Here is a 27,495-nt window from a genome sequence, read left to right as displayed (position 1 = left end):
CAAAACTCATTGCTAGCTCTACAGCCAATCCATGCAAAAAAAAACCCAGCAGACTTCGGTAGACAACTCTAAGAATGATTTTCACTCAATTAGCATGAATGTGACTGTTTCCTCTGTAAGAAGATATTTTGAGATGTTCCCGTTATGATCATTGAATCGAAACGAGAGTGCAATTGGCCTGTCTCCACCGCAGTACTTTTCCACTCGAAAACAACACATTGAGTCATTCACATTGGCATTGCGCATGTAAGTTACTAAACCAAATCAGCTGAGTGGTCATTGGTATGTTGCTGCTCATTAATTAGTCTTGCTGAACGTAGTCTTATGGTGCGTTCATGAGCAACTGGGAAGTGGAAAAGTTCCAACCTCAGAGTGGGAGAATACACCTGAACGTCGAACTCGGAATATCACACTAGGAAAGTAGGACAATTTTGAGAGCTCCGAGAAGTAGGTTTGACGTCACTGTACATGGCGTTTGTGGTGAAAGATTTGATTTGCGCACAAATAAGTCACTTCATTGTTTATTTAGGTTGCACTCATTAGCGCAGGTTATTGTGATGTTCAACGATACGTATTAGTTTTCTTTTGTGTAACTAACGTAATGTTAACCTACTGGCTTGTTAGGCTAATTGGCGTTACCTAACTGTCAAAACCGTTGCATATTTGTTGCCTATGTAAACGCGCTCAACTTGTAAAGGCCTATGTAAACGCGCTCAACTTGGAAGTGGGCCGTTCCGAAATGGGAACTTTCCTAATTCCAAGCTGAACGCACGATTAGTATACGTTTGTTTAAAAACCATAATGGCCATTTACCTCTTTACTTTCAAATGTAATTCATGAAATTGCACACACACACACACACGTGTGTGTTACACAGCTATAGCCTATTTTTTTTTTTATATATATTACGGTATTATTATTATTATTGAGGTATAGGCCTACCTGACAATGGATCTCGAGCCATGAGCTGCATTCACATGTTCTGAGTGACAGATATAACCTTCCCCCACTCAAAGTACAGTTGCTGTGATAATAACACCTGCCGCGCCAGTATGTGGAAAGGCTTTATACCAGAAAGTCAAGTTGTCATGTTTTGTATGGTCAACATTGCATGCGGGCTACGACATTTGTGCCTGGAGCTCCCAGCTAACCAGGTGTATTTTCAGAATAGCTGAGCATCTTAATGTTTAAGTAGCTTGAGTCAAGGACAAGACTTGAGATGCAAAAGAACAATGAATCATAGGTGACTTCATTTTAAATGTTTTAGCAAATTAGCCATATCCTGTTCCTGGTCATTGCATAAACACTGTTGAGTTGTCTGACAGAGTGGATACATCAAACAAGGAAAGTTTATTTTCACTTTAATATTTTTGTTGATGCCAATGACACATTATCAAAATCAATTAAACAAAATAAAAAGGATACGAAGATGGATAGACAAACACTTGACAAGATGAGTGATATTTACAGCTTCCTGCAAAAACAGCATTTGTAAGGCCATTCTCTAAAAGCCAGACTCCTACACAGATGAGGTCATGCTTCAATTGCTATCCAGTAATTGCTATTCAGCAGCTACAGCAAAACTAAAACAATTGTTTAGTATTTAATTTTGTTTAAGCAAAAATCTAAATGAATAACCCATTTACTTTTGAGTATGCAAAAGCAATGGCAGAATTGTTTATCCTTTAGGTGAGTTGGAAGTATGTAATAACCAGGCAGCAATTGCAATATTTTTTTCCTCCAAAGGAAAAACATAGTGTGTAAAAATCCACTTTGGATTGAAATAGTAATCAAAATATCTTCTTTACAGTTTGATTATTTTAATGTCGACATAATACATTGAATCACATTCATTTTAATTGTACAAGCCTTTACGGTTCAAAAGGTGTAAAGAACTGAAAATAACATTCACCAGAGGGCATGCCTGATTTGTATTGGAAAGGGGAGTAAGGGTGAGATTGATAAAATAATGTTATTACTAAAGGATCTTTCTGCAAAGTGACATGGCAATGCTTCAACCAATAGAATAATAATCAATGAATTCTTCGACTTGCATCCTCCCTCATTCTGTCACTCAATCACTCTTCCCCCAGTCTCCCTCTGTGCTCCTGGTTCACCACAGTGGCAAACATGATCTGTTTCTCTTTCACCAATCCGAAATGAAACATACAAGAAGCAGACTGTCACCGCATACCCACATATATATGTTGATATATATATATATGTATGTACATACACAGAAATACATACATAGAAGAAATGTAAATACTGTATACAAAGAAAACAAACTGCAATTTCTATGCTTTTTGAAACGTTTAGAGACAAAACATCAATGATAACACTTCAACTTTTTATCTTTTGTCTTTTGTTACTTTCATGGCATGGATAAAAACATACAGTGCAAGTGTCCATTTGCACATGGTGGTCTTACTCTTTATTACATTCATACTCTGGGGGAAAAAATACAGCAATGAGAGCGAGTCACTAGTCCCAAGTGAAGTCTGTCTTCTATGAGCTTTGCTCTCATCAAAGTTTGGCACACAGAATCATCAGTGCACATTACAATCAACCAGGTTTGCCAAAGTTATTTTGACCAGCACTCACTGGACGGCAAGAAACGATCAAGATAATACAGTTATTGACTGAACAAATTGCTGATGGACTCTTTTCTCAATAAAACGGTTGGATTAAAATCAACTTCTCTGTAGACAAGAGAAATTCACACCATTTTATAAAGAAGCTGACCTATTGATTGCTTTGAAGATTCCAAAGTACAAACTAGTCTTCTAATGGGATGCTAATTATAGATGTGCAACAGGATGATGCTGCTAGGACATAGCGGACACACTGATAGGCACTGGCAGCTCTGGTAATGTACTGAGGAGGTACCCTCAGCATGAGAACAATGGTGAAGGCAAGTTCCCACCAAGAAAACTAGAACTTCTGCATATTAAAATAAAAGTCAGGACACCACAAATGTCAAATTATAAAATGTTAAGTAAAATCAGTTGATAAATGATAATGTAAACCTTCAAAAACATTCAGTATTCAAATGGAACCTACAATAGCAGTGTAAACAGACACATGTTGAGAAATGTAGCCTACTCTGGACGTTATGGATTCATACAGATTTCAACATTCAGTAATACCATAAGTGCCCAAAACAGTATTTGGCAATAACCACTAATATGGCACAGTTGATTCACCTACTGTAAAAGCGTAAATATTGTATGCTCCAGAAAAGGATTCAAATCATGAAATCTACTCATTTTTACTCAAGCCCAAGTGAAGCACAAACAAACGGATTTGTCAACACAAAAAGCCTGAGTGAGGACAATGATGATTCAGACATGTGATCCAGAGGAATTTCAACACTGCACAACCATTTTTACATTGCTACGACAACCTGGTCCCAGTCTGATTAACTCCCATTGGCCATTATTGCAAAATGTAAACACTCTTTAAAACATACTATACCATAAAAAATATATGTTTAGAAATGAATATACCCCCTCAGAAAAGTGGCAAAATATTTTTCTTCTCTTCAAGCTTATATATTTCTAAGTCAACAGGTTAGCAGTGCGCATCTCTGCATTATCCACTTGGCCTTATTGGCATGTAAAGCATGGCTTCATCTGCAAAATGTGACTTAAACCAGAGGCCAGAATCACATGAAACTCTACTCAGGTGTTGGTAGGTAAAGCACATTTATGACATTCTGCACACACTAAAGCCCTTTTGTGAATCTGGCTTTAGCTGTCAGTTTGAAAACCAGTTAAAATAAATTGAAGTGCAAGCTCTGCATTACCACTGTGTGACTGACTATGAGGCAAAATGACTCTGGTGTGACGGAAAGGTTTGGTCACGATGACAAGCACACCGTACCAATGCTTTTCAGTTTTGAATGTAACATGGCTCAAAACTCCATATTTGTCACAACTGTCAGGTAACTGTAGGAGAAATATCAAAATATTTGAGCCTTTTCTTTTTGCTCAGTGCGGCCACGAGCATGTTGGTAGGGGCGTGCAGGGCAGCAACCCATGATTCTGCCCAGCTTACTAGAAGTTACTTACATGCCTATGGCTACATAAAGCAGACTGCATTGAGCTGCATTTATGTTGCGAAAGGTGTTATTAGCCCTCAAGTTCAATCTTCCCTAAGTCCTTTACATCTGTATTTGAGCAATTTCAGATTTGGCACAATACATCAACAATGTGTGTGTATATGTGAACAAGAGAGAGAGAGAGAGAGAGAGAGATAGATCTACTCTATACTTGAATATTTTCAGAGAAAAACATTCAGCTCCACTGGTAGGCTACCTATCTGTGATGTTGACGCAAGTGAAACTTTGGTCTCCAGATTGTCTCCATGACAATCATAATGGAGCATGATGCTGTGAAATATGCAACTTCATAAATAAATAAATACATAAATTCATAAATAAATAAATACAGTATATCTGACCTGCCAAGTAAAAAAAATTGAATTGAATGATTTTTAAATACCTTCATCCAATACCTCTTATGATAATACGTGCTAAAGTCCTGGTGATATTTCAAGAGGTCATTTGTTAAGGGACGTCAACCACTTCTTATAAACATACCAAACACTGGCAGTGTCTTATAGAGTCTTACTATGCTATACTTCTCAGAGCACTATCTCAGAGGAAGTAATCCTTTTCTCTTTCATATATACACGTGAGCTATGTTTGCCTCCTTGTTTGGAAGCTAAGCAGCATTATCTCTGGGTTAACCAGTCTGAAGGTTTGAGCTCTTAGCAAGGCATAGCCACTGTATGGTGCATCTTGCATTGCCTCTATTTAGTCCTCTAGACAAAATATCCCTTCCTCTTCACAGGAAACGGTAAAAAATACCCCATGACCACACTCTTTTGAACATCATTATAGTCATACCTAATATGTACCTTGAAAGAACAAAGTAATGTTATACACAACCTGACACGATAAAGATGTTTTACACAATCAGTAAGTCCAAGAAATCTATTACTTATGTTGGTAGTAGCTCCCTTCTTTTGAGACAAATATGACTGATACATGTGATCATCCCCTATTCCGGCACTCCAATGTAACTTTATCGTTGTACAGGTTTGTGAGGAGGTTTCATTACAATTGAGGAAGTTTATGTGCAATTTCTAATACACTGTGTTCACTTGAAGGCAGATGGCCCAATCTGCCATCACTAATCCAGAGATCTAACCAGAGTAAGATTTAAATGCCTTGCACTTCACCATAGTGCTTCTTTCACTGAATTCATGTTAAGTGCACCCAAATCTGTTCACTGAAATGGATTCAGCATGCTCTTTGAAATGATCGAAATTCAACTAAGAGGTATGCAGAGTGATGATTCTGCTAGATCACATTTTAGATTAATGATGGTATCTTAGAGGAGACCTTTTAATCCTGTATTTGTTTTGTAAGTGAAAAATTGATTGTAAACATCGTCTTGATGAAGCTAGAATAGACTGACTTGGGAGACCCTCAACTTTTAACACGCTCTTCAACAGAATACGAATCTCCCTAGACAGGACTTTTAAAATCTTAAAAAAATAAACCTAAGAGCAAATCTTTCCCAGTCATGCTACATTATCTCACCAGGAGTGTTCAGCAAGGCCCTTTGCGTAACCTTGTTTTAACATGAAGGTGTGGTAAAGGAGGTATTGAACATGAGAAAAAAACTAAACTGCTCCATGGCGATAATGCACAGACATTAGTGTTGGAGCGCTTTGAGTTAACCTGTAACAGCCGCCTTACTCGTGCTCTCTCTCTCCTCCCAGTCCTACAGAGGCAGGTCAGTGCTATTGTGGCGAGTCTTTCGCGAGGTGCCATCATCACGCGGCAGGGCTTTTTGCAGGTTGGACATGGCCACCGTCTTCTTCAGGTCGATGACGGCGTAGAACTCACTGCGGCGTGGCGGGGGTGGGCCTGAGGCTGCTGCTGCCGCTGCCATGCCTCTCTTGTGAGCCAGGGAGCGCTGGGCCATGGGGCCCACTCCTGCTGCCCCGACCCCATGTCCGGGCTGATGACAGGCTGATGACGAATCTCCCTCCAAGTCCACCTGGATGTAGTTAAGTTGGCGGGACGTTGGTGGCATGTGGCCGTGTTCACAACTGCCTCTCCCACCCCTGGCGCCGCCCCCTCCCCCAGATCTCCGCCGTAGGTGGGGAAAGCCAAAGACCCGGCCACCCCTCTCCGCCTGGCAGGGCCTCTGGGGGTGGGGAGGTAGGTGAGGGACACAGGCATGGTGTGGGGGCATCGGGATCTGCATCTGGTCGGTGTTCACATAGTTCTGTAGGGCGTCACGGTGGACCCCTGCCTCCTGTTGGTGGTAGCCATTGGGCGTTCCAGGCCCTTCGGAGAACTCATACTCATCAAAGTCTTCCTCGTCCTCCTCTTCCTCATACTCCTCCTCCTCCTCTTCTTCCTCCTCGTCCTGCTCCTCGTCATCCTCCTCCTCGTGGCGCTGCAGTGCGCGGTACTCCCACACGGGTGGCAGTGACGGCAGGTTCTCGTAGTTAAGCAGTGCCGTCCTCCGGTGGCCTCCCCTCTCGCAGCTGTAGCTCTGGGGGGGCAGCGTGTGGGGCAGAGAGGCGGAGGAAGGGTGCGCGTGTGACACCAGGGGCAACGAGTGGGGGTGCATGTCCCCAGTGCTGCTGCTACTGCTGGAGCCCAGAGACTGGGACACACTGCTGGGGCTGAGGCGCTGCCGCCGGCCAGCTAAACTCACAGAGCCTCGCAGTCCGTTGATGTTCTCGTAGGTGAGCTGGCTGGGTGGTACAGGACAGCCTTCTGGGTGCATGTGCATCAGGTGGTGGTGGTAGTGGTGATATGAGTTGCACATGTGTACTGGGGGCTCCTCACCCTCTGTGCCTGAGCTGGTCTCGGCCCCACCGCTGCTGCGTAAGACGTGAGGGGGCAGCTGGTGAGCGTGTCGCTGCTGATCCCGCTCCAGCAGGTGGCGCTGGGCTGGCGTTGGCCCCAGCATGAACTTCACCTCCTGGGAGCCTGGCTGTAGGAAGACCTGAGGGTCTTTGTGGTCATCTAGCGGCCCACAGCAGTGCATGCTGGCTGGGCCTGTGGAGGGACCGCCACATGCGCTGTCTTGGAAAGAGTTGGGCCTCACCTCAGGCAGAGAGTGCACACAGTGTCGACTGGAGAGGTCCCCATCCACATTAACAGTATTCACATAGGTGTGAGCCTTAAACAGGACAGACAAAACAAAACGGTTGTAAGAAATACATCCACATTTACACTGCTCAGTAAGGGCTGAAAAAGGATGCCTCGGAATACATCAACACTTGTACTTTGCACATCTGTTGCATACAGATGATTAGTACAGACTATTATGATGACTGAGCCTGAACAAAATGATTTAGAACATAAAAGGAAACCTAACGTGCAAGTGGGCAGTTACAAGAACAATCATGGAAAATAACTAACCATATATAACATCATTGTGTAGCCAGCCAGGAATTAAAATATGAGCCCCTGTTCATTTAATTTATTTGACAGAGGATATGTTGTATCTATAGTGGTCACGATCACTTGTTGGCGACCTACCCTATCAGTATGGTAAAAGAAAGTGGAAATGTATCCTAGTTAGAGATCGACCGATGCATTTTTTTAGGGCCGGTGTAACAGGCTATAGTATACCCCCGGCCCGGACTATACCTGGGGTTAAAGGGGCCTAGGCTAGATTATACCCCGGGTATATTATGGCCTAGGCCAATTCATACTCCGGGGTTTAAATTGGCCTAGGCCAATTCATACCCCCTCGGGCCAGATTAAACCCCCATGATATCAGTAGTGTTGAGTGATATACATAAGAATTACTTAATTTTTCAACATTTTATTCGGAGTTCAGCTTTGTCAAGTAAGTTAAGTGAGAAAGCTTACTTACTTAAATCTTAAAACTCTAAAACATAGACTTTTATTACTTCAACCATAAAAACTGAAAAAATATTAGACTTCCACAAAGATCGAAGATTACTACGTGCTGATACTTCAACTTCTAAGACTAGAAAGTCCTCGCTAAAATATAAATGTTCAAAGTTAAACACTGATAACAACATCAAAACATCCACAAAGATCAAAGATTACTACAACACTTCACATAACAACATCACATAACAAAATCATTGACCAGTTACTATCTTATTTACCGTAGCATAAATTACAGGGTTGCGTGCTTTGAACTTCCTTGTGTCTGAAATATTTGCTTTCTTTTTAATTAAAGCACTACTCCCAGATCAGTCAGCACATACAGATTCGAGAGGAATTTGTCCTAAATACCAGTGATGATTACAAAAGAACTAACCGCTCTCTTTATATTGGCAATATTACCAGCTCTCGCCTCTTATTGCCAAGAACAGAGATGGCACTTTGTGCACTTGCTTGTGGTAAAATACTGTATGTTCTCATGTTCACACTGACAGCAATATTGGTAAGTACATTATCAAATGCATTTTTATTACTTAAACTACTTATGTTTGTGTCAACTCAAATTTCAAACTTTTAAATCAACTGAGCAACTTTATATCAACTTATCAACTTATATTTGTTATCGTTCTTAAAGGCAAAACCTCTCTATACTCTCTCTCAATACCAGTAATGTGCACTAAGTGCACTTCCTTGTGGTAAAATACTGTATGTTCTCATGTTCATGTTCATAAGTACATTATCAAATGCATTTTCATTAATTATGCAGATATATCAACGCACACGCACGGCCACGGCCACACACACTCAGAGCACGTGTTGGTTGGACAGGCCGCGGCTGTTGCCAGCTACGGGTTCCAGCAAATGTCGGCCTTCAGGGGCTTCTACCCACAGGTGTACCCAACCACCATGGGCACCATGCAGGGTGCCGGCGTGGCCAAAGCGGGCATGGGGGGCATCAACAAGAAGAACATCTCATGCTACAACTGCGGCACCACCTGGCACATTGCACAGGACTGCAAGCAGCCCTCCATTGACGCCACACAGCAAGGTAGCTTCATGTCTTTAGTCTGTACATCCTCTAACCGTGGTTTGTTTAGTTTTACATAGAAATTCCCTGGGCAGCCATCCTCTAGCGTCACGCTTTATGGCTGGTGTGAGGTGTCTCAGGGTACCCTGACAGGCACCTTATACCCAAATGGGATCTGCTGATTGTGTTACGTGCTCTCACAGGGCCACCATTCAAGCCCCTTGAGACGACAGACATAACATTTGTTTCATTAAAGACTGCGCTGTTGTTGTTGTTGCTGGCACTTGTGTCAGCAAAGCGCATTGGTGACATGCAAGCCCTGTCCGTCAGCCCATCGTGCCTTCAGTTCTCGATCGCTGGTGACAAAGTGGTTTTGCAACCTAATGCTGCGTACACACCTAAGGTGGTAGCAACCCGTTCTGTAATCAGGTGATTGAGTTGGCAGTTTTTCGCCTCCTCCCTTCGCGTCAGCAGAGCAGGAGTGTTTGAATAAACTTTCCCCAAACGCACTCTCCGCTATTCTCAGAGTGGGGGGAGGGCATAGAGCCAATGGGGATGGACTTCAGCGCACTGGGGCCTTCAGACAATCGGATCAGCTGTTTGTGTGCTTCGGTGCATGAGCAAATGGCAGACCTCTGTCAAATCTGAGCCTCTCCCGTTGGATAGTAGAGGCTATCGTGTTGTTAGCAGCATCTAGCTACCGTCGACCTTCCTGAGGTAAAAACATCATGGTAGAGTGTTTAACTGGCACGTAGTCGCTCACAGTAGCTTCATACTATCAATGATTTTAGTAAAATGTTAATTATCACCGTATGTGACATAATTCTGCTATAGTATGTAGTTATCCTGGAGACATAATTCACCACGTGCGGCATCTAGCTACCGTCGACCTTCCTGAGTTAAATACTGCATGGTAGCAGGGACGTGTAGGAGTGGGCTAAGGTTGCCCGGGCAACTGCCCTTTGCCCTCCTCGACTGAAGTTGCCCCTCTGAAGGAAATATATATATTTGCGATCAGGGGACGGAGGCGTGGCAGCGGCGGTAAGTGAGAGGTTAAAATGAAATTGGCTAAATTTGCGATCAGATGACGGGGGCGTGGCAGCAACGGTTAGAGAGAGTTTGAAATGATATTGGCAAAATTTGCGATCAGATGACAGGGCGTGGCAATGGCGGTGACAAAAAATAATGTGTTGCCCCTTTTTTCCAGGGCAAAGCAACTGCCCTTCAAAATTCCTGTGCACGTCCCTGCATGGTAGAGTGTCTAACTGGCAGGTGGTCGCTCACGGTAGCTTCATTCTATCCGTGATTTTAGTAAAATGTCGATTATCACTGTACAATCATTTACATATTATGGGATATTTACAGTGATGTTCATTAATGTGCCCTGTCTATGTCAAATGGATGGAATAATTCATGAATAATTAACATGATGAACAACTGTTTAACATTATTTACATGTCATCAATTTCAGGGTGGCGTACGGTATGCCAACCTGAACATGGAAGTGCCCCTTCTCCGGTATTATTTTTGCTGGGGAAGACACTCGCCCTGATTTCCAGCTCATCAGATCCTCCATAGTCTGTCTGCTGCAGCTGCTCAACCAGGAGCGGTTCCATGGATGGTCCTGGAGTTTCTGTTTTGGCTGGCCAGCAGTACGTCTTACCTGGGCCCTCTTGGCATTGGAATGTGCCCAAGAGGCTAATTTTCAATCTCAATATACTAAGGGGAGGGCCATCACTCTACCATCCACTGAAGAGGGGCAGAGAAAGGTATCAGAGGGTTTTGCCCGCAGGCTAGCCTTGGCTGCCATGTTCGTATTGTCATTTATTTGCAAATAAATGCTCTAAATGACAATATCTGTATTTGAAATTTAGTGGAAATGTTGTCAGTAGTTTATAGAATAAAACAAAAATGTTAATTTTACTTTAAAACATACCAATAAATAGCAAAACCAGAGAAACAGATAATTGTGATAACTGATTAAAAAGTGGTCTCTTAATTTCCTGGTACTGGAAGAAAAAGAATAGATATCTGGACATTCTTTTATTATAACTTGACAGAAAATAAAACACAATGCACTGCAATAACGGGAGATAAACAGTGTGGCTTCAAAAATAGGTTTGGAGAACACAAAAAACCTCGAGAGGCACCTGAAAGCGCACAACCCTGTAATTTATGCTACGGCACATACGGTAGTAACTGTCAATGTTATGTTAAGTGTTAAAGTAATCTTTGATCTTTGTGGATATTTTTATGTTGTTTTCAGTGTTTAACCTTGAACAATTATATTGTAGCGAGGACTTGCTAGTCTTAGAAGTTGAAGTTTCGGGACGTAGTAATCTTTGTGGAAGTCTAATATTTTTTCTGTTTTTCTGGTTGACGTAATAAAAGTCTATGTTTTAGAGTTTTAAGATGTAAGTAAGTTAGCTTTCTCACTTAACTTACCTGACAAAGCTGAACACTACTGATATCATGGGGGTATAATCTGGCCCGAGGGGGTATGAATTGGCCTAGGCCAATTTAAACCCCGGAGTATAAATTGGCCTAGGCCATATTATACCCGGGGTATAATCTAGCCTAGGCCCCTTTAACCCCAGGTATAGTCCGGGCCGGGGGTATACTATGGCCTGTTACACCGGTATTGATCAATATCTAATGGTTTGGGATGGCTAATTTAGTCATTATATTTGGCTATTGAATGAGCTAATTTGACCAAAACCTTCTTCGATTAGCTTAATTTTTAAGATCTGCAATCTGACTACAATGTGCCTGCGTGAACTTGCTAAAATAGGACGTTAACGTTACACTATGTAACAATTCTACCTTGAAATAACAGCTTAAACATTGTGCCGCTCAATATGGAGAAAGGCCTCTGTGCCATTGCCATCGGGGGTCTGTAGCGAAATTACTGCGTCTGTAGGATTTTTGGAGCCGCGCAACTTGGATTGGGTAGCAATTTCGATTCAGAGCTAGTCATCTTTCTGCTGGATTAGTAAGTAGTTTATTTTCTGTCCTGCTTTGTCTTGTCTTGCACTTGCTTGATGTTTGACTGTGTTAGCAAAGTTGTTAACTCGCTAGTTTGTCATAAACAAGGAAAGCACATTTCAACAGGTCCAGCAGCTCCAAGCCAAAAACTCCTTAGTGCTGCTTTAAAGTATATACATTGGTAAACTGAAATGATTAACCAACCTGTGCCTGTTAAAGTGCAGTGAATGTTTTTCATGTTATGGTATTACATATTTAACTTTGTCTACACCACATGCTGAGGATAGGCTCGGAGGGAGTTTTGGTTGTTAGGTTCACCGTCGCAGAAATGTCGATGGCAGCTGAAGTTTGGAATTTTGATATCCTCAGATTCAGAATCAATTTCAACTTGTTCATTAAGCCTGATTTATCGGTGGAGCCAAATGATTTGCATATGCTACCTGGGTCAGCAGGTTTAACTAGTTTTGACATGAATCATGATCATTGAATCCATTGAATTATTGGATTTATTATTTCTTCAGTGAAGGCACTGAGCTAGTTACACTGTAAAAAAAACAACCTAATTTTACAGTTAATAACTCTACATTTTTACAGTGGTTTTCTGTTTTGTGAAATTGTATACAAAACTACGTATAATAATGGAGGTTAACTATAAATTAAAAACACGACTGCTATTTTAAGGATAATGCCAATAATGACAAATTACATGGATTTCTATTTTTATAACAGAAAATAACTGTATTATTTATACATAATTTTTCCATTTTTCTAAAATACATGCAAATGTAAATAAAATGACACTGGTAATCTGTAATTAAATATGTAGCTCATTATATTAAGGTTTATGTACATACTAACAATTTATCATGTTTCTATGTAAATTTACAGTGAATTCCTCAAAAATTCAGCAAACCCATTTTCATTAACCTGTTAGAACCTTGATGTTTTTTGGCAAATTCTACCTAAAATTCCATGCCCAAATGTAAAGGCCTACTTTTGAGTCTTAAGCATAGTATGATGGCAAATTTCAATTTGATGTTACAGAGTACCCCTCAAGCTATGATAAAATACCTTTAGAGTACCATATATGATATCTCAAATTTTAGAAAGATGTTGATAACCTTCCCAAAATATAGGCGCCCCCTAATTATTTTTTCCTTTTGCATCTAGATAACTGTGGATGTAAGTGGGGAAATGAATTGAAATGGCCAGTTATGTCATAAAATTGTGTGCCCCCAAGGGTATGTCATCACCTGAACAAATGGAACTGATATCTCATCCCAATCAAAAGTTAGAAGATAAATAATCGGTGACCTCTCCATATACTCTTCCGTGACTTTTGCTGCTTTCTGATTCTACCAGACTCTATTTCAATCTTCTCTTCATCCAACGGTTGAAGCTCTTTCAATGCTGCTGTTACGCCATAAAAACAATCTTTTTGGGGGCTGATTCTCTGTTTTATTTTTAGAAGCCATGATGATGTAGAATAAATGTGTTTCGTTGTACAACTGCATTTCATTATAGAACTGTCTAAAACTTGCGTGGCTAAACGGCAAAACGAATGCACGGTGAATTACTGATTACATCCCACCTTCTCTGTTGTGCACTCGGATATCTTTGCATCTCATTGGTCTACAGTCATGATTGACACACGTGTGGACCAGTCAAGGAAAGTATTAATTTATGTTTTCCACGTACTGACTTAGCAGAGTTTACCATAGCACCCATGGACATATGATAGCAACTGTAAAATAGTCTTGGGTGCGCGCGTTGTGTCAGACTGACAGGTCAGTCCTATGATATTAGTTACAGGTTCGCGTATCTTGCTGGCTGATTGGGTTATCCTGATAAGATAAGATAAGATAAGACTCACTTTGTTCATTCGGTTAAAATCAAGCCACCCCTGAACTAAACACCACTATACATATTTGGGACCCATTCTAACGGCATCGGCAAGCCTGGTCTAGTCACACAAGAGCATTGTCCAAATTCCCTAATGCTGAATGGGCACTAAATCCAACTCCAAAAAGAGAGGCAGCTGTTATAGAGTAGTTTTGGAATGAGATGTGCGTGAAACTCATAAATGTGTGATGATCAGGTGTCCCAATAGGCCTACTTTTGACCTGACCTAACCTTGGATCTGGCTGGCCCAGAGCAATGCAGAACAATAAAGACGAGACAAGGGGGAAATTACTTTGCAATGGACTGACTCACTCCATGTAGTTTAATATGAGTCTGAAGTCAAATGTTTTAACTTTTGTGGGTAGAGGCTATTGTCATGTTCCTGCTGAGCTCCGCTCCGGCCACGCCCCCTTCAGCTCACTTCAGGTTCCAAATCACACAAGCACATACACCTGTTTCACCCTCACTCATACTCTCAGCTGCATGTCATCAGTATCATTCACCGTCCCAGCTGCACTGCATTCATGTCCCAAATCACATGATCACACACACCTGATTCACTCCCTATAACCTGCACTCCCCTCACTCCGTGTTTGGTCTCGTCGCTACAAGGACGAAACCTTTGCCCAAGACTTCTAGCTCTGTGGCCCACTCTACGTCCCTGGGATTCCGCCTCCCGGCCACCGGCAACTACAACCCCATTGTCAGCTGGCTTCCAACCCAGCAAGCTCTCTGTCCGTGGGCGTCCAGCCCCGCAAGCTCCCTGTCTGCTGGCTTCCGAGTCAGCCAGTTCGGTGCCGGCAGACTTTAAGGACTGCATTATCCAGAGTGCCGTGCATGCGGCACCGGGAGTAATGTGACTGTCTTGTCCGGCTTGTAGCCGTGTACCTCTGTTCTTTGCCCTTGCGCACAGTAGCCAGAGTGAGACTCTGTGCGATCTTTAGTTCATGTTCCTAGATCTTGTTCTTTGTGTTAGAACTCTGTCTGTTAACCCTTTCGTGGATTTGTATACTCTGTTTATGTTTGTGTCCTGTTCCCTGGCTGTACTCCATCAATAAACTCTGCATCACCTGAAACTCTCTATAAACTGAGTATAATCCGGCCTTGAGCCGCTACGTTCCGTGACAACTTTTTTTTTGGTTTCATGCTTTTTTTACTTAACTTAATTTTAAACTTCTAGATGTATCTGTTTTGTTTAAACATAAACTCTAAACACAAACCCTGCAAGTCAATGTTTGAAATAATTGTCTTCCAAAATAAAACCTCATTTTACAATCTTGAGCATGTGTCAGCACTTTATTGAATGTGTTTGATCATAAAAATGTAGGAACAATCTGTAAAATGACAGTTTCTCTGCTAAATGTGAATTGCCGTCACTTAATTGAAGGTGTTTCATTGTAATAAATGAGGGAAAATCTGCAAAATACCAGTGTTTCTCTGCAAAACTGTTAGGGCTGCCACTTTATTGAAGGTGTTTAATCTTAATTAAAGAAGCCTGACTTAATGAATGGTGTTTGCTCGTAATAAATTAGGAAGAATCTGTAAAATAACAGTATTTTTTGCTGAACTTGTAGTACTGTCACTTTATTGAAAGTGTTCGATATTAATAATAGATTAAAAAAATCTGTAAAATAACAGTTTTTCTCTGCTGAACTGTTAGGGCTGCCACTTTATTGAAGGTTTTTAAATCTTAAATATCGAGGAAAACATTGTAAAATAACAGTGTTTCTCTGCTATGCTTTTAGTACCCTAACTTAATAAAAGGTGTTTGCTCGTAATAAATTAGGAAGAATCTGTAAAATAACAGTTTTTCTCTGCTAAACTGTTAGGGCTGTCACTTTATTAATGGTGTTTGATTGTATTAATTGAGGAAAAATCTATAAAAAAAACTGTTTTTCTCTGCAAATCCTTAAATGGAAATATCTGTAAATATAGGGTTTTTGCACTTTATTTGAACTAGGATGTTTTACTTTAATTTTACGGTTTTTGTTTGGCAGCTGTAGCTGCCAGTAATTTACTGTTTTTCTACAGATTTTTTTTTTACAGTGTACTTAACTCATTAAAATTCTGCTTATTAGTTTGTTATAACTTAGTGGCTGTATGCAATACTTACTACTTACGTTCTAATTCTGATCGCTGGGAACCCAGGGTCCATTTTTAATTTGTTTTGGGACTAACTAGTTCTAGTTTGAAGGTACAATGTGTAGTGGCATCTAGTGGTAAGGATGCTGAATTGCAACCAGCTGAATACCCTTCCCTTTACAAGCAGGTGCGAGAACCTATGGTGACCGTCAAATGCCATAAAATCTCAAGACAGTGTTTTGGTTTGTCCATTTCAGGCAACTGTAAAAATGTGGCAGTGCAATATGGAGGACTCCGAGGAAGAGGATCCACACCCTAAGTAGAGATGAGGACTCGTTCTAAGGTAATGGAAACACGAGTTGTAGTTACAGGTATACGTATACACTAATGAAAACATAATGAATACATGTATTTATAGTTTAAACATAAGAGGGAGCATTTGGACAAATATCAGCAACACATGCATGGGTTTTTCTAGACTTAAAGCTCTACTGGGGCATAGGTCAAAACTATTTTTGTTCTTGAATGCCTGTTGTGTGTATAAAATGTGCTGTACAATATGCTATATGAACTGGTCAACCAAAGTCAATGCTGTGTTGATCCATCCCACAACACCTTGGAAAGGTGCATTACTCATCCTGCCAGTTACTGTGAAGCTGTACTCCCCATCTACGTCTCCCACAGGCGATGGAAGACAGCCTTAAAACCTTGGTCGATAGTGATGTACCTTAGGCCTCCAGGGATGAAAGTAGGTATGGAGTTGCAGGCTTTGATTTTGTCTTTGCCATCAGGCCGTTTTGAATAGCACTTTGCCATCAGGCCGTTTTGGATAGCATTTGCTAGCCAGAAGTTCATACATCCACCCTTTCTTCATGGCAGTGGTCGTGACAGTGGAGGATGGGAACTCTGCTTTTGGCATGTTTTTCTGATTAAAACTGACCATTGGTGGTCATTTTTTAGCCATCTCACTCACGCTAAACTTTCTTACTGCTGTCCGATTACTGTTTCCAGTTGCATACTTCATAATCTGCAGTGTAAATTTAACAGTAAAGCTTTTTCTTTTTGGTGGCATTTTTTTTGTCAGTTTATTTTAGTTAGTATATATGTAAAGTATTTTTTTCTTTTTCGATGGTATAGTAACCAGTTTTCAAAGGTTATGAGTGTAAACAATACCATCTTTTGGCCGTAGTTAGTGTCCAGTGTAGCGGAAAGCGAACACTGGTGGTGCTCCGGCCAGTAAACACAGACTTCACTTCACCGGTGCAGAAGAGCACAGCGATTGAAGTGAAAAAGATATGGGCTGATGTGAAGTTGAGTTAGATACATGAGTAGGCTACTTGTAGATCTTGATAGGCCCTATCTATATTATGTAGGCCCATATGATATATTTAGTTATGGATTATTTACATTAATTTTGTTGTTTGTTTATTTACAGAATGTATATGTATCGATTAGGGATGCACCGATACCACTTTTTTACAAACCGATACGAGTATTTTTATTTGTGTACTTCCTACCGATACTTCCTAGATTTGGTTTCCATGAAATATTTGATTTTATCCTCTGCAGATTATGTCAAGCCTATAGTACAACATTACCAGAAGGCTATCCCAAGCCAAAAATAAACAGAGCTTTCTGGTTTTAACAAAAAGAGTCAATATCATCACATTAGACAAAATGTAAATATAACCAGATAAAGGCAATTTAATTTGCTGCATAGTTAACAACATGTCTGCTTAACAAAAAGTGAACAGAACTATTCCTGGATAAGCACATGAGCACAGTTCAGTTACAAAAGGATCAAAAGAGTCTCAAGTACAAAAAAGAGTCTCAAGTACACAAACAATCACCTATGTGGCACTATAAATCTGTCTCTCTTCCTCCCCTTCTCTCTCTCTCTCTGTGTCTGTGTGCGTGCACGTTTTTTTATTTTGCAAGACGTCAGTAAAGATTGGTTGCTTTGGTCTCTTGCGCCATTGGCATGAGTGAACTTTGTGTGCTTAGCACTATGGTGCGTCTTCAGATATTTAATCAAATTGCTTGTGTCAAACGAGTACTTTCCTTTCGCCCCTCGACAGTAGCCCCGTAGCAGTGCAGATCTTACACTGTGCCTTACTCCTGTCGTCATCATTTATCTTAAAATGAGCCCAAATCGCCGTTAAGGCAGCACAACGGAATTGCTAATAGCTAACGCGATGCTAATGGCTACATTTAGCGAAATCTGTTGACATATACCTACTTTGACACTATGTCAAACTTTCCTAACACAGACAAACATCAAGCAAGTGCAACACACGACAAAACAAGACGGCAAATAACCCACTAGTAGGGCAGAGAGTGGTAGGCCAGGTAGGACAACAAATCACATTTTGTGTCCGCATAGCGCGACCAGTTTGATGTAGTGAAATACTGTTAAGTGTTATCAGCAGTGTTGGGGAAGTTCACTTTCTACATGAACTAGTTCAGTTCATAGTTAACAATATTTTTTAAATGAACTAGTTCAGTTCAGAGTTCATAATTCAAAATGTTTAACTTAGCTCACAGCTACAACAAAATTAACTAGTTCTTTTCTTTTTTTCAATATGTTGCCAGCTATATTTTTTACCTCTATCTGTCTGCAATACCGCTCTCGGCCTCTATGCAACTTCGTTGTCTCACACCTGCCAGGCATAGACAGTAGAGGAGAAGAAAGCACACATGTTCAGACGCAACACTGGGTATCGGTTTTTGGTATCGGTAATTCAAAACGAGTACGAGTACGACCCGATACCCGATACTGGTATCGGTATCGGTGCATCCCTAGTTAAAACCACTGTGTTGAAAGCATATGAGCTTGTCCCCGAGGACTACCAGCAACGTTTTTGGTCCTGTAAAAAGAAGAACGCACAGGCACACTTTGAGTTTATGAGAGAGATGAGTAAACCCTTCACTCGCTGGTGTTCTGCTCAAGGGGTTAAAACTTTTAATGAGTTGTTCAATGTTATTGTCCTGGAAAAATTCTGTACCTGATCGAATAGTAACATTCTTAATGGATAATGAGGTGAAGTTGCCAGAAGAAGCTACAAGTTAATGCATACTGGTAGTTTTGCTCAGTGGCGAATTTCTGATTTGAGCTTTTGACTAGGTTAGGCTAGTAGGGTTTCATAATCTACCTCCCCAAAACTAATCAGGGCTTTAACTCATATTTTGATTTGGCCTGCAATTATTGCAGGAGAGGGGCATTGGAAAAAGGACTGTCCTGCGTTGAAACATAAAACCAAATGCCTTGTTATGCTGAGATGCAATTTGAAACTCAAATTAAACCTACAAGGTTCAATCCTAACAAAATCATCTGGTACTGAGTAGGCCAAACCAGGCGGTGAAGCCATTCCTGCCATCAGAGAGCTGTTGGAACATCTGATGGTGGACAGTGTGGGTCCTTTGCCACGTTCCAAATCTGTTAGCAATCATTTACAAACTATAATGTGCTTATTGAAATTTCTATTTACTATTAACCGTGGTTTATACATAGATTCGGTTAAATGTCTGCAGCCCTGTGGTTAATATTTAGGTGCGGCCTATAAATAGGAATGCACTTCTGTTTCGCCTGGTAGTAAATGAGTGAATGGGTCTCTCTCTCCCTCTTTCACATTTTAATCTCATTTATGTATCAGGTAAAAACAACATTTCATAGATAACACATTTTCCTTCACACACTAAAGTAACGGGTGTTATGTATTCTCACCTGAATGTAGCCTATTAACAGCATGCTATGAAGCACAAACCTCTGTGAGAGGCATAAAACGTGCATGGTCTCATGCCAGTTAACCTAGCTATGACATCTAGCTTTTGCTTAACAGTTGCTAGCATGTGTAATATGAACTCATTTAAATATAGAATGAATATGAACTCTTGTTAATATGATGCTGCACAGACACCCTGTGGATTTCTATCCTATCGTACCTTTTTTAACTATCCTAGTTATCTCTAGCTTAGGGAACCATCTTAAGAGTTGGCAGCAGTAAGTGTGTGTTAATATGAACTAATGTTAATATTTGTGAATTTGAACTTAATATGAAGCTGCACAGACACCTTGAGGGTTTCTACCTTTTCCTATTATAATTTTGCTAACTTAAGGAGACATCATCTACATGTAGATAACTTGCTATTATTTCATGCAAATGGAACTTAACTTTTTGGGAATGGATGTGCATGCGGGATGGAGATGTAAGAAAGTATTTTTGCTTGAAATGTCCATCCCAACCTCATACAACTTTTAAATGGCTAATAGCACTCACAGCACAACTACAGTGCATGGCATTGAGTTTTACATGACATGCGGAATATATCACAGTTACTACACGGGTGCAGTAAATACACAGGCTTGTTTCATAAAACTACATAAAATACTGTAAGGCAGTTTATATACGGTGCAGTTAATAGTTGGGAAAGTACGGTCCCTAACCGGGGACCTATCCATTCCGCACCCTCACAGCTGGGTCTGATGTACAGGCTTTGTCTCAGTTTATGTCTGTCTTTGGAAAACCCTAGGTGATGCAAAGCAACCCAGGTTCTAATCTGACCTCCCATTTGTAAGCAGCAGTGCATAAAACATAATCAGTACAGCATACCATGCCTAGAGTCATGGAGCTTTCATGCCACTGTTAAATCATTACTGCATCCCTATTGTGTTAACCTGATCGCAACTGGGAGGAGGAATTCCTCTGGTTGATGTTAGCTGGTCAAGAAGTACTAGCACCAACTTTAGTCCTATTGATTTAGATTGTGGTCATCGCATAAAAGATCTGTGAGAGCCTCCAAAGAACTTGTTATATTATGTAAATGGCTTCAGGGAGAGTTTGTGTCAGGCCAAGAGACTTGGCAAAGCTGAGACTTTTGTGCACTTTTGATCCGGGTAATCAGGTCCATATTCTCCATCCTATAGTGGGATCTCCATTCCAAGTTAAATTTCATAGTCCAGGTATGGTACAAAAAATTATCTGGTTTCCACGCCGATGCGTAAGACCTTAAGCACACTGCATAGGAGATTTCTTCGATTATCACTCCATCGGCCTGTATTCTTACAAGCTGTTTACCACAGAGCACCGTGCTATGCTACAACATGCACACTGCTATGCACAGACAATAATGTGCACTCTGCGGTGAACAGACTCAGACGGCAAGGTGTATACCTCATACTGTATTTTGGGTTAAACTGTGTTGCTTTGACATTGTGGATTAGGAAAAAATCCATTCTTTCCCCATTATTCTTAATCTAAAGTGCCCCAGTAAATAGGGGTCTGGCAAAGCCCATGGCACGAACCGATAAGTGTCAATGGGGGCAGACAGAGGCTAATACATAAGGGATAACGGCCAACGAACTGTACAGTTCTACAAAGATAATGGACGATGCGGGGCAAAGAACTCCACGACGCTCCGCGAAGTCCATTATCTTTGTAGAACTGTACAGCTCGAAGGCCGTTATCCCGCTTATCTCCCGTTTACAACATCCAAAAATGTTTTTATTATTATTATTATTTAGAATTTCCTTTATATTTAGGAAACATAATATGCATAATAACCTGATGCATTCTTGATTTAAAGCCTAGGGCTCCCGTTAGAGAAAGTATTAAAAAAAAAAAAAACGTTACTTTGGTTGTCAATGGTAACCATTCAAGAGCATTGATATGGAACGGCAATTTAACTTTTCTACTGGGACTACGTCCAAGGTGTCCGGTTATACGAACTTAATGTACACCCCATTAGCCAATCAGAAAACAGTATTTCGTTCCAGAGGGAGATAAATAAGCATAACCAATATATCTCTAATCCTAGTAGATCCAAGGAGTAATAGAAAGAATTTCTTACTTTTACTTAAAATCTTACATATAAATAATAATAAAGTCAGTTTTTTTATCTGCCATCTGGAAAAATAATCCTATATCTGAAGAAGAGAATTTTCTTGCTTTACTGCTTAATTTACAAAAATACGCTAAGTATATTCCTGCTTTGGGTTGGATTTAAAACTTTATCAAGTGCACTACCCCCTTGCACATTAACTGCCCTGTTAAGAAATCGGCCAACATAAAATAGGGAGACATGTTCAAATGATTGTCTGTAGTAAGGGACAATATACTATAGATGTGGTACATACAAATCTGGAACACATTATATCCATTTTAGATTTCAAATGGCTAATAGAGCTTCATTAGACACTGATGAGTGTCTGATATGGCGCAAGGCTATATGATGGATATAGGAGAAATACATCTCATCACAGTGCAACACACCCTGCTACCAGTCAGTGTCAATGACAAACACTGTCCACCACCAAAAGGGCCTACAATAAACATGCCAGCATCATAACTGGTTCTTGAAGCAATGGAGGAAGAATCGTCTGTACTCATAAGTCATGTGGAAGGACAGGACAGGTGTGCACCATTCACCTGGGAAAGTGAAGGATGCACTGTGGAACGTAGACAATCCAGGGGAAACAGTATGATGTTCTGTACTAGGTTCTGCTGGGAAATCCAGGGTCTGTCAGCCACGTGGATGTCAATTTGACACATCACATCAATGCTGATCAGGTATACCCATTCATGGCAATAGTACTCCCTGATGGCAGTGGCCTCTTTCAGTAAAATGATGTGCCTTGCCACACTGTATAAACTGTTTAGGAATGGTTTGAGGAACATAATGTGAAGAGTTTAAGCTGTTGCACTGGCTTCCAGATTCCCAGATTTCAAGCATCTGCAAGATTTTGTGAAACAAGTCAGATCCCTAGCTGCTCCACCCCACAATCTAAGAGGATCTTAGTGCCAGATACCAGAGGGCACCTTCAGATGTCTTGTCGAGTCCTTGCACTGGCAGATTGAAGCTGTTTAATAGAGACACCAACGGCACATTGGGTTGGTCATAATGTTTTGTCTCAACGATGGCACATTCTCAAGGAGCGCCACTTCTTAGCATCATGCCTAAGTGTCACTGACCATTTCTGGAGGACTACTTTGAGCCAACCCATGATTCATCTCATGAGCTTAAAACATGTGACACCTATGACACATTGTCATTCTCATTGTTGCACTGTTTAAAGTCACAAAGCACTGTCTATCTTATCCTGTGGTTGGAAAGATTTTAACATCTTTCATCCCTAAACATCCGCAAGTTTGTGTGCGGTCCTCACATGTTGGTGAATCTCCCTTCACATCTGATTACCTGATCATCCAAAGCCATGAGGCTGTGTCCGTGGTCGTCATTGAGAGAGGGCTGGGATGAGTCACCACTGATTGAATAGCCTGGATATCCGTTGGGAAAGCCCTGAACTGGGAATGCTGGAGCTAAAATGGCAAGGGCAGAGATTCACAAAGAAAGATGTATTATTTTAATTATTTCTCATATTAATTCCACGGCTCCTAAAAAACTGCTTTAGAAAGCCTGTGTCTGTGTGTTGAGAAGCAAATCATAACGCAGACATGGTATGCAAAGAGGTGTGTGTGTGTGTGTGTGTGTGTGTGTGTGTGTGTGTGTGTGTGTGTGTGTGTGTGTGTGTGTGTGTGTGTGTGTGTGTGTGTGTGTGAGGTCCTCACTTACTGTTAGGTGTCTGTGGCGTCCGTGACATGTCTATCTCAGGTGTGTGTGCTGGCCGGGTCATGATCATCGGCTCCTCCACCACGTTGATGCTGTTGCACTGCATGAGCTCCTGCAGAAGGTTGAAGATCTCCTCTGCACGTGAGCATTTGAATGCAAAGATTCCTGTAGAGAGAGGGAAACTTGAGTAATTAAGCAGGGCAAATACATACGGTTATCATTTGTATTCTGCCATCCAAACTTTTGCAAGTAAACAATAGGAGGAAATCACAAAATCCTGGACAAAACCTCATACATGTCTACCAATGTGATATTTTTTCGGCCTTTAATATGCCTGAGGATAAAAAAACATGTCTGGGGGAAAAAAGAGGGTGTCAGTCAGCAGACACACCTGCAAGTAGGAGGGAAGCTATCATAACACGTCCTGCTGTGGAATTTAACCTTGGATGGTGCATGGAGGGTAAAATCTTTCAGGTGAATATCCATTTTCTCCAGTATTTTGAGTCAGATAACTCTGTTTTGTCTTTAAGAAAAAGGGCTGAAATAATGCTGCTTTTACCCTGGTTGAACTGGCAGGACAGTCTGAAGCCAAAACCACTGCTCTTCTGGAACTGATTAACTTATGACACAACAACTAAACAAATGTGGTAAAAGAATTAAGGAAACCAGTAGACCAATAAAATACCATATCAGGCATCTGGAAAAGCAGGTTTCTAAAAATAAGATTTAAGAAGAAATAAAAAAGTACCCACAGAAGGGCTTTTTCAGAGTTTAGGGGCCAAAACCACAAAGAGGCAGTCATCCTTAAGTTTTAGTATGGACTCTAGAGCAACCAGACTAAAATGACTTCAAAAACATACCAGATGCCAGTGGAGCAAAGCAAAAATAGGAGAACAATGCTCAAACCTTTGAGTCCTGGTTAAAAGTGTGGCTGCAGAGTTCTGAACCATCTGAAGCTAAGAAATGCAATGCTAATTTCAGCAAGTAAAGATGGCATTACAGTAGTCTAAACATGAAGAAATTTGAGTATATAAAATACACTCCTAAGTTCATGGAACCCATTAGCAATAAACCAATTTTCATCTATCATTTGACGCTGTCCTGGAGCATGTCATTTTTTGTGTTTTTATTAAGTAGGTTTTGTTACCATAGATATAGAAATCCACAAAAATGTAACCATTCACTGATCAAAACCCTTGGCTTGAAACAAATTAGGCAAGTTAGCAAGACTGTTGCATTCCAGTGTCCCAAATGGATTTGTACAAACTTGAGAACTCACCCTGTCCAGTCTGGCAGCGCCTGCCACTCTCAAAGGAGAAGAGGTTGGAGTCATAGCCGTAGCGCCGCAGACAGAGGTAGGGCCATCGGATGGCATCTCTCTTGCGTGTGTGCAGTATGAGCTCGGTCTGTGTGAGCTCCATAGTGCCCGAGCCCAACTCATTCCCCTCATCATCAACATTGGTCACCTGCATTGACAGAAATGAAACCTTGAACAGTGCAGAGGAGGGGTGGGCGAAAAAACAGTGTTCTAAAAACATTCCTCAGGCTGAGAAGGATATTTTGTATGATGATATATTTAAAAGGTGACATGATGTATTACATCAAATTGTGTCAGAATAAATATTATTATTAGAATTATCTGTATTGTCAATGCAAATACAACCAAGCTAAATTATGAATTATTGGATTTTATGCTTGTTTTGGTTCTGCAAAGATTCAGTAGTTATCCCAATATGTCTCAATATAGGCCAGAATCATGAGTGCTCTGATTCATAAACATAACATGGAGAAAGTATTTATGGTACAGGATTTATTTAGGGGGCATTTTCTGTCTTTCGTGCCAAAGCCCTAAATCATTTTTGACATGGCCACCTAACAGCCACATAGGCTCTCAAATAATAAATGATAAAATATCATGCCATTGTTACTACTGAGATAATGTTTGGAGAAATACCAAGTTTAAGGATGAGCATGCATGTTCATAAATACAGAAATGTTGAAGAATGTTACTGAGCCCATGTTACATTGTATCCATTGTGTCTTTAAATGTGACAATAGCATTACTTGCTAACTTTCATCAAACTACCTGTGAACAAGCAAAGTGATCGGCTACCAGGGATGTTTGTGTCATTATGCCTGGTGGAACGACTTAGAAAAATGTTGAAAGTTCACTCAGAGATTGCTGAAATTGCTAAGGACTGCACTAAACATATACCATAGACAATATAAATAATGTTTTCAAATGCTTGCAACAGTTTGATTATTTTTACTTAAATGTTATTAGTTTTATCAGTGTGCCATCTTATTACTAACTCATTGTTTTGCATTGTACTGTTCAGTACATTGTAACAAGGTCTATGTAACATGTACGATGACTAGCTGAAGCCTTTCCAACACTAAATATAAGTAAATAATAATTATAATCAAATCACTGAAACAATTCTTTCGTGCGTGTGCTTCACTTTCAATACATAATTGTATTCATGTACATTAAATATTGCACAGCACAAGTTAGCTGCAATTAATTAAACAAATCAAGATCTAACACTTAGGGTTATAATAGTCTTATAATGCAGCAGTGTTTTTCTGTGTCCCACTGTGTGAACTAGTAACAGAATAATGTCTCAGGCTAAATATTGCACAGTGAAACCAATGGTAAACTCTATGCTGAATGGACCATCGTTGAATATAATACAGAATATTAAAGATTGAGACAAATTAGATATTTTGCTACAAGACAACATATTACACTAGCAAATGTAATAATTCAAAAATAATACCATAATATGTAATAAATACATAGTGCAGGTCAAAACAGGTACCTTGAACCTGTTGGGGTGGTTGTCTTGAATGGAGTCCCTGTATAGACAGCTCCAACAGCTCCCCATAGCTTCAGCAGGACAGCTGAAACCTGGCCCAGGATGGGTGAAGGGTAAAGGTTGAGGTACAGGTAGAGTGAAGGTTAGGGTTACAGGCAGTACATTCAGGCAGCTAAAGCACACAAGTGACCCACACTGGAACTGACATCCATAATATTCACTAGAATGGAGAAACTGAGATGGAGATGTTACTAAAGAAAGTTTTAAACTTAAAAGGAGTATGGGAATATAACACAACTCAGTCAATAGTTATCAAAATGCCTACAGCCTCCTAATATCATTCATAGTCCTTCTCACTTCAATGACATACATTATTATTTTTTTGCCTGCTCAAAAGTAAACTTTGTGCACCACGTGTGCACCACTGAAACAGTAGAGTCTAGTGCTTTTGGAGTTACATAAGACATGTCTACCAAAACAGAGACACCTTCGTTTGTAGCTGTGATAACAAAAGACTGTAGGCTTTCCTAACCAAAGATCATAGGCTTTCCTAGAAAGGTTTTAGGTCTGTCTTGCTGAGAATGCCTGTAGCTGACAACAGAACACACATGTACTACAGACACTTTTTATAACATACTCGTACTATCCCTTTGAATGGTGTTCATATTTGATGGATGGATGCATTAGTGCCTTTGCTCCAAACCAAATGGCAATCAGTAAAGAGGAGGAATTGAAATAATTTTCTTACAACAACACAAGCTACAGTTAAACATGACCAGTTTTACAGACAATGCTCAATGTAATTGTGATGTGATTATATAGCTGGTTATTACCTCAAAAATATATCCTAACAAAAACCCAATTTAAAGTGAGAGTTTCTGCATTACACAGTTTGCTTACTAGTTTCAGCTATGGTCCCTTATATCTCCATAACTAGTTATAGAAGGAACACTGGAAGCCCGCTGTATTGTAAAGTTCAGCAAAGTAGCAAATCCAACCAACCTGTTTCCTGAAGGAACACAGTAACTTGTAGATAGGAACATTTTTCAAACACAAAACAGATAAAAGAGCATTTGTAGCTATAGTTTTTGTAGCTATACTTTTGCCTTGGCAGTATAAATATGATTCCTCATATAAATGTTTGGTTTGATTTGTTC

At 40.5% G+C, this 27,495-nt stretch overlaps 1 protein-coding gene across 1 annotated transcript; it reads right to left on the bottom strand.

The window, feature by feature from the left end:
* Nucleotides 1-5,795: 5,795 nt before the first annotated feature.
* frs3 (fibroblast growth factor receptor substrate 3) lies at nucleotides 5,796-26,407 on the bottom strand (the record flags this gene model as incomplete). Its single annotated transcript, XM_080845509.1, has 5 exons — nucleotides 5,796-7,214; nucleotides 23,148-23,269; nucleotides 23,523-23,684; nucleotides 24,799-24,985; nucleotides 26,342-26,407. The coding sequence occupies 5 exons, from the start codon at nucleotides 26,405-26,407 to the stop codon at nucleotides 5,796-5,798; spliced, it is 1,956 nt and encodes a 651-aa protein (XP_080701635.1).
* Nucleotides 26,408-27,495: the final 1,088 nt, after the last annotated feature.

This window comes from Sprattus sprattus, assembly GCF_963457725.1.
Source record: "Sprattus sprattus genome assembly, chromosome: 10".
In the NCBI taxonomy this organism is placed as follows: domain Eukaryota; kingdom Metazoa; phylum Chordata; class Actinopteri; order Clupeiformes; family Clupeidae; genus Sprattus; species Sprattus sprattus.
This window is presented reverse-complemented; position numbering and strand designations above follow the sequence as displayed.